The sequence below is a fragment of the Nestor notabilis genome, unplaced genomic scaffold (genome assembly GCF_000696875.1).
Source record: "Nestor notabilis isolate BGI_N333 unplaced genomic scaffold, ASM69687v1 scaffold3227, whole genome shotgun sequence".
NCBI lineage: Eukaryota > Metazoa > Chordata > Aves > Psittaciformes > Psittacidae > Nestor > Nestor notabilis.
In genome coordinates, this window is record NW_009934971.1 from 6231 (window position 1) to 14029 (window position 7799).

The 7799-nt window shown below is 42.0% G+C and overlaps 1 protein-coding gene across 1 annotated transcript in view; it reads right to left on the reverse strand.

The window, feature by feature from the left end:
• Nucleotides 1-1981: 1981 nt before the first annotated feature.
• The window catches only part of SLC6A5 (solute carrier family 6 (neurotransmitter transporter), member 5), a gene marked incomplete at its 5' end in the record, with an annotated part of 31145 nt that continues 25327 nt past the window's right edge, over nucleotides 1982-7799 (reverse strand). The window contains 2 exons of the mRNA XM_010017592.1: nucleotides 1982-2137; nucleotides 4413-4580. Of these exons, the coding sequence (XP_010015894.1) occupies nucleotides 1982-2137; nucleotides 4413-4580 (324 nt within the window). The remainder of the gene's footprint in view (nucleotides 2138-4412; nucleotides 4581-7799) is intronic.

The following is a 7799-nucleotide window of genomic DNA, read 5'->3' on the forward strand; positions in this document are numbered from 1 at the left end:
AACACATCTACTGATCTATGGACACACATGAACTGAAGATTTACCTGAGACCCTGTAATATGAAGACAGACAGACAAAAGAAGGGTATAGAAATAGTCCCCTGAAAGAACATTTACTGGCTACTACAGCAGTGTGTGTGGAGAGGGAAAAAAACAGCTAAACTACTCTAAACTCACCATCTCTAGACTGATATTCATAGGGACATAAAACATCACTAGTACGCACTACATGAACACTGATCACTGTTAGAAAGTATCATATATGTATGTATAGGATATAACAAGATAGTTAAAGGTTACAAGGTTTGTCAATTATCGAAGATATATTTTTCTCCCTCATTCTAGTGCATTTACAATAAACTGGGCTAATGTTCTATTCAGGTAAATCAATGTACTCTTAAAAAGTTCTGTTTTTACTCTGCCCAATAGGTAACAAAACTATTTAAGTCTACCATTCATATCACCACTTAGAAGTGATTTCTAATATGTCACGTTTCAGAATGTCCTATTGCTATGCAGTGTTACAAAAGCCATCTATTAAGTTGTCCTCTCCCCCCTGCCCTCCCATTTTGGATATCTAATGCTGCATCTGTATGGACGACCGCAGTGGTTAATTGTTGTGGGGTTTGGTGGGGGATTATTTCATGAAAATGTTTTAAATGGAAAAAAAAAACACCACAACCCCAAAAAAAAACCCAAAACAACAAAACAAACAAACAAGAAAAAAAAAAACCAAAACCAACCCCTATGTACATTTCAGACACTACTGCTTTGAAGAATTTATGTGCTATATATATAATATATAGGCAAGTGGGGTTTCTGCTATTTCCCCGTTGGTTGAAAGAGAAGAATACATCATCTAAAGTTTATGTAAAGAGGTTTAGAGGAGAATGGATGAGGAGTCACAAAGTTGAACAGCACATCTAACTTCTAGTAACTGTTGTCAGGTGGTAACTAGACTACACTTACCACAGTAAGAATACAAAGTTAGGCACAAATTATATGATGGCTTCTTGAGGAGATACTGTAAACAAAAGCAGAGAAACAAGGGAAACTACATTCAGAGGAGTGAAGTAAAACCACAGTTGCTCTTAGTGTGGAGTAAGCTTTCTGGCTCTTTGTATAACTGAGGCATTTTTAACTGAAATGACAGATATCATATTATCAGAAGAAACATACAGCAGTTCTTTAAACAGTGATGCCCCTACACCTGAGTCTAGCACCATTCCCAAACCACTTCTAGACTCAAACGCAGTTTAGTCCCAGTCTCAAATTATTAGTTCTTGAAATTTTGCTTTCACTTTTCCACTTGAAAAGATCAGATGGATTATAGTGTTTCTGTTCTGGTCCCACATACTGCTTCCTGGTGAGCTGGTTAAATGGTCTCCACTTGCTTAAAATAACAAGTCCTAATAGTATATATCATACAAGAAGCACACAGACATGATTGATCAAGATCTGCTGTTCATGTAGGAAAAGTAACCATGCTTACTGCAGGAGCTTTCTGCTGGATTTGTACCAGGACTACAGGACATCCCCTTATTTGCTCACTTCCATCCCATCTCAGGGATGAACTTCTCTTTGATTACACTGATAAGAAGATCCTAGTCCCATCATAGCTACCTGTTACAAGGATGCTTGTATGAAATGAGTAAAATTCTGCACATAATTTCCTTAACACAATTTTTCCATTGTGTTTATTCCTATTCCTGTGTATATTTCCTGACAAAACCTGGTGTGTCACCTGTTGCACAACATGCTTTTGCTATTTCACCGGGTACAGAACACATCACCTACACCTGCAGGGCATCACCTACACCTGGAAGTGGTCTAGCTATGGCATGCAACAGTAAGTAAGTCCTACTTTCCTAAGCAACCACTTCCAGGCACTGCAGAAAAGAAGAGAAGAAATGGTGGGGAAAGAAAATGGAAAAAAGTATCAGAGAAGGCTAACAATGTTCTTGCCACCCATGTAATAACTATTAGCATTGGGTGCCCAGTTCTATATCCTTCACTGGCAGTTTAAGTCCCAGGGAAGAGGTTCCCAGTGGATCAATCATATTCATGTAACGTTCACCGCGGTGCTTGGCCAAAAACGGACCCCAGTCAGGCTGTGGAGAGCACACCAACTTGAGTCGCTGCAGTGTGGGGGAGAGAAAAGAAAGTCTCATTTGAAGTTGCAGAGCAGAATCATGACACAGAAGAAATGAGGATAGGCTCATTTAAGATTATGGATGATGGCCCTGCAATGCTCCACTGCTCAGTGTTTGTTTTGCACAAAGTTTGCATGATTAATAGAGGTTCAAGTGCCCAGATTTTGATTATACATTCTCCTCCGCACCATATGAGGGGAGCTCAGAACCACTGCTGCAGATCACAAGGCTCACTTACTGAAGGACATGTGCACAATTACTTAGTCCCATGGTCTTAAGCAGTGGGTAACGGCATTAAAATAATTGGATTTCTGGTTTGCATATTTCCCAAAGGTACACAAATGACCAAAAAGAAGTACATAGCTATGAATGAACAAGGATTTTAATTTTGAGATGACAAAATGTTTCATTACTATCTGTGGGAAAAAAGAAAGAGGAGAACATTAACCTGGCAAACAACAAAAATCTTCTCATCTTTCCGTTGATTTCCTTATAGAATATATCATTTGATTGGTGCATTTACAGATAAAAAGGAAAGAAAACTTATTTCTGATGACTTAAAAGGGAACAATTATATGTTTATTACCTAATAAAGTGAATCAGGCCTCTATATCAGTTATTTTAATCTCTGCTTAATTACCAGTTTGCAACTCCCAAATCAACCATAATAATTTTACGCAGCAGACTTGGTATTTGGGAAATACCAGGCTACAGCTGAAATCGCTTCAGCTAAAGCCCCTTCAAAGCAGATCCAACTTTTTGATGTTTCTTCGAGTGCACTAGTAGAGGGGCAGTAAGGAGAGCACCCTATTTTTGCACCAGCACTACACATGTAAGTTAGAAGATTTGAAGCAGAGCAATTTGTCTCAATGAGAGAAACCCATGAGACGATGAACAAGCAAGTCTAATTTCTCATTAGCTCATTCCCAGAAGGAGCAGTTGTCTCCTGACCTGTGCACTCCAATGTGCTTCTCACAAGGGCTGAATGGCCCTTTAGACAAGTAGCCTCATTGCCTAGTGCCAGCCGTGTGCTCAGATGCTTTCCCTTGGGTGTCCCACCACTTAATATTAAATTCTCTTGCTCTATGTGAAACAGAAAAGCATGCTCTTTTCCCTTTGGCGTGTGTAGTATGACATATTGAGAGACCAAAAAGATTACTCTATTTTAGTACATTTTCTCTCCTTTTCATCTTTGAGGCATGTAACAGTCCCGATGGGTTTTGCAGGAGAGCTGAACTGCAAAAACAGCTATGGAAAAGAGGAGGTGAGTGTCTGTTCCTCATCCCGAGGAGGGAGCAGCACGAGCAGCATGCAGCAATGAGAGGGCAGATCTAAGAAAGCCTCAAAGGCCAAAAATAAGAGCATGGAACTTCCACCAAAGACAAGGTGAAGGCAACAGAGGGAGGAAATGCTGACATGAAAAAGACATTGCCTGCAAAGAGCTGAGGAGGCAGTGGGATGGGACCAGCCAGGGAGCAAAGGGGGTGGCAGCAGGATACAGGCAGGGCCAGAGCGCAGAAACAGGTAGCAGAAAGGGCCTGCCACACTTCTGGAGCAGTGGAGGAAGCAGCAAGAATCTGATTTGCAAAATAAACACAAGCAGCATAAAAATAAAGTGCCACCTGGAATTCTTTTTAAGCCCAGGTGCGAGAGAGAATCAGCTTATTCAAGAAAAACAAAGAGATGAAGAAGCAGGGGGGAAAAGGATTGCCAGCGAAGTTCTAAAATGAGTCATTTGAGCTGTAGAGCATGAGGTCTTTTGGATACATCTTATTCCTGAATTTCATCAAGTGGCACAGCATCCTGGAGTGCATCCTGCAGATTCTGGTACCCAACCATCTCACACCTTGCAAACAGGCAACTCCAGATTGGTATCTCCTTGCCCTGACTTCCAGGCTCGCTGCGACACGATACGCACCAGCAGTCGATGCTTCCTACGTCTACAGGCTGCTTTTACAAAGAGACCAGCAAAACTAGAACAGCTTTCTTTCAATAACATCATACCACTGCTCTATAACTCCTTCTAGTTCCCAAGTAGGCAATCACTTAACAATTTAGGACTGTTTTGCTGAGGAACAGGGGATAGAATGTCTTGCATTTTAAATCAACCAAGCATCTCTTTGCAACACAATAACTAGCTTACCAGAAAGTAATCTGAGCACTATGAGACATTCAATACCAAAAAAAAAAATCAATGTAAAATAAACTAGACAGTCTCCTGCAACCATATTTTTAAGCAGCAAAAAGACAGAAGAATTACCTCAATAAATTTGCCTGGGGCTAGATGCATTTTTATCACAAACATAACTGGGATCCAGATAACTGAGCAGGCCAGCATCAGCCATCCAAGCACCATGGACCAGCCTGGATAATGGTAAGCTCCGTAAGTCATTGGTTCCCATTGGTAAAAACTGAAGCAAAGAATAAACTGGAAACAAGGAAGGAAAACAAATATGTTTGATTAAGCAAAACAAGCTGGCTATGCAACAAATGGTGGGTATCCACACACAGGGTTGGCATGTATGGAATAAAAGTACATCCACCTATATCCGGGCACTGCCTTCAGCTGTACTAAACAGGTCAGTCGGAATCTAATGAGTTTCATGGAAATCTTGCACAATCCCAGTAAAATCACTGTATTTATGCTGGAAGAATTTGTATTAGAATCCTGCCCCTAGAGTAACATGCTTTATTACATGGTCTATTGGCAGTTTTACCTAACGTGATTATGCTAAGTTACTCCATTTCACTTACTGTATGAACAGCAATACATCTGCCTACATTGGTGCATAATTCAGTAACTTTGGGGAAATGACTGTGCTCACAATAATTGCACACAGAAGATTTATAGCAGTATAACTAGGTAAAGGCACATATCAAAATGATCAGTTTTACGTGTAGTAATTGAAAGTCTAATATTAGGCTACCCAAATTTATCAAATATTAGCTTTACAGAGACAATAACAGAAAAGAATGTATTGCTTGACTTTGTCTGTTTCCATTGTCTGCCAAGTGCAAGGTCCTACACCTGGGTCGGCACAACCCCAGGCACAGCTACAGGCTGGGCAGAGAAGAGATTCAGAGCAGCCCTGTGGAGAAGGACTTGGGGGTGTTGGTTGATAAGAAGCTTGACATAAGCCGGCTTCAGTGTGCACTTGAGCCCAGAAACCAACTGTATCCTGGGCTGTATCAAAAGAAGCGTGACCAGCAGGTCAAAGGAGGTGATCCTGCCCCTCTACTCTGCTGTTGTGAGACCTCACTTGGAGTATTGTGTACAGTTCTGGTGTCCTCAACATGAGAAGGATGCGGAGCTGCTGGAGCAAGTCCAGAGGAGGGCCACAAGGATGATCAGAGGGCTGGAGCACCTCCTGTATGAAGACAGGCTGAGAAAGTTGGGGCTGTTCAGCCTGGAAAAGAGAAGGCTGCATAGAGACCTCATAGCAGCCTTCCAATATCTGAACAGGGCCTACAAGGATGCTGGGGAGGGACTCTTCATTAGGGACTGTAGTGGCAGGGCAAGGGGGAATGGGTTTAAAATTAAACAGGGGAAGTTTAGATAGATCTAAGGAAGAAGTTCTTCACAGTGAGGGTGGTGAGGCACTGGAATGGGTTGCCCAAGGAAGTTGTGAATGCTCCAACCCCGGAGGTGTTCAAGGCCAAGTTGGACAGAGCCTCGGGCAACATAGTTCAGTATGTGGTGTCTCTGCTCATGGCAAGGGGGGAGTGGAACTAGATGATCTTGAGGTCCCATCAAACCCAAACCATTCTATGATTCTATGATTGCATAAAAGTTGAATTACAACCGATCAGCATCAATTTATTTCTCACCATCAGTTCACTAAATAGTACATTCGGAAGGAAGAACAGGACACGCAAGTTTGAATTGACCTCATTTGCTTTCCAATTTTGCTTTCCTTAAGAGACAACATAATTTCCTATTCCCTAGTCGTGATCATTGGCAGTAGCTAAGAGTGCAAGTATGGTTGGGAAAGGAACCAAGCAATTTGCAGAAAAGCCTTACAATTCCCTTCTGAAGTCTAACAGTAGCATCCTGAAAACAACCATTGGAAGAAAAGCAGATTACAAAACTCATGTGTACATGCCTTCAGTTTCAACAACACCTTCAAGAGCAAGAACAGACATTGCCCTAGATGTTATCCTAATAAATACAGATTAAGCTGAGCTATGTCTTCAAACATTCAAAAAGGGATTTGCAAACTCCACCTATATATGGTCACATCAAACTCTGGTTGACAATGTATAGGTAAGATAGATCTACCTGGTTTTCATGCACAGCAAAACTACACTTGAGTGAGAACAACTAGTAAAGAAAAACTATGTGAGAAAGTCCATCTTCATCATGCCCATTGGAGAAATTGCTCTCATCATAGAAAATTCCTTTTCCGTGCAACTCAGGATTTTGTTCAGCTCACCGAAACTCACTAGTACTTTCACACATAAATCCCTGTCTGAAAAACCTGAACATTTTCCAGTTTTCAGGTAAAAAAAAATCCTTCATTCCTGAATTAACAATGCCAAGAAGTTAGTCAAAGCACAACTTCTCTGGAAGAAGAGACAGCAGAGGAGTAGAGCGTTGCTGCTTTGCTTCCTCACACCACCCAGCCAACACCACATTTCCGAGGATTTCTGAAAGTACATGTATTTTTAAACTATAACTTTTTCTATCTTGTACCTAACTATCTATGAACACTTGTGAGAACTATTTAGTGCTGCTGTGAAACTATGAGGTTTTAAAACCCTACACAAATACTTAAGAGATGGAGTTATTCAGTCTGGAGAAGGCTCCAGGGAGACCTTGGAGCAGCTTCCAGTGCCTAAAGGGTTTGACAAGAAACCTGGAGAGGGGCTTTGGACAATGGCCTGTAGGGACAAGGTGGAATGGCTTTAAACTGACAGAGGGGAGATTGAGATGAGATCTTAGGCGGAAGTTCTTCCCTGTGAGGGTGCTGAGGCGCTGGCACAGGTTGCCCAGAGAAGCTGTGGCTGCCCCATCCCTGGCAGTGTTCAAGGCCAGGCTGGACACAGGGGCTTGGAGCAACCTGCTCTAGTGGAAGGTGTCCCTGCCCGTGGCAGAGGGTTGGAATTGGGTGAGCTTTAAGGTCTTTTCAAACCCAAACCATTCTGTGGTTCTATGAATCATCTTGCTGCACCTGTGGTCCAGGCATTGGGACTTTCAGGCTGAAGTGTGTGCTCTTAAACGTCGAATACTGGTGAAAGACAAAACAACTGTCTCAGTTGTTCTGTAGAGACTTATCAAGCCAAATGCTTTTGAAATGGCTTAAAGAATGATTTCATTCTTGTGACCAAAACTGATACACAGTATCTGCACTGAGGTTAACATGGTGTTAGAGAGCTAGATAGTAAAGGCAGATACTTTGGTGTTGGACTTGAAAAAACAAGCATAGAAATAGTAAGATGGAGCATGCACCACCTCTTCAGTTAAGTAGGAGATCTGAACTCGGACTACACATCACGTCAGCGTTTGGGGTGCAAATAGAAAGAAAAGGAAAAGAAAACCATGCAAATAAACGCAACACAATCTGGTTTTAAGTCTATAGCCCGGGTTTTCCCACGGTGCACCCGTGCAGGCGGTGCCGCTCCCCTACCCCGCTGCGCGCAGGCAGCC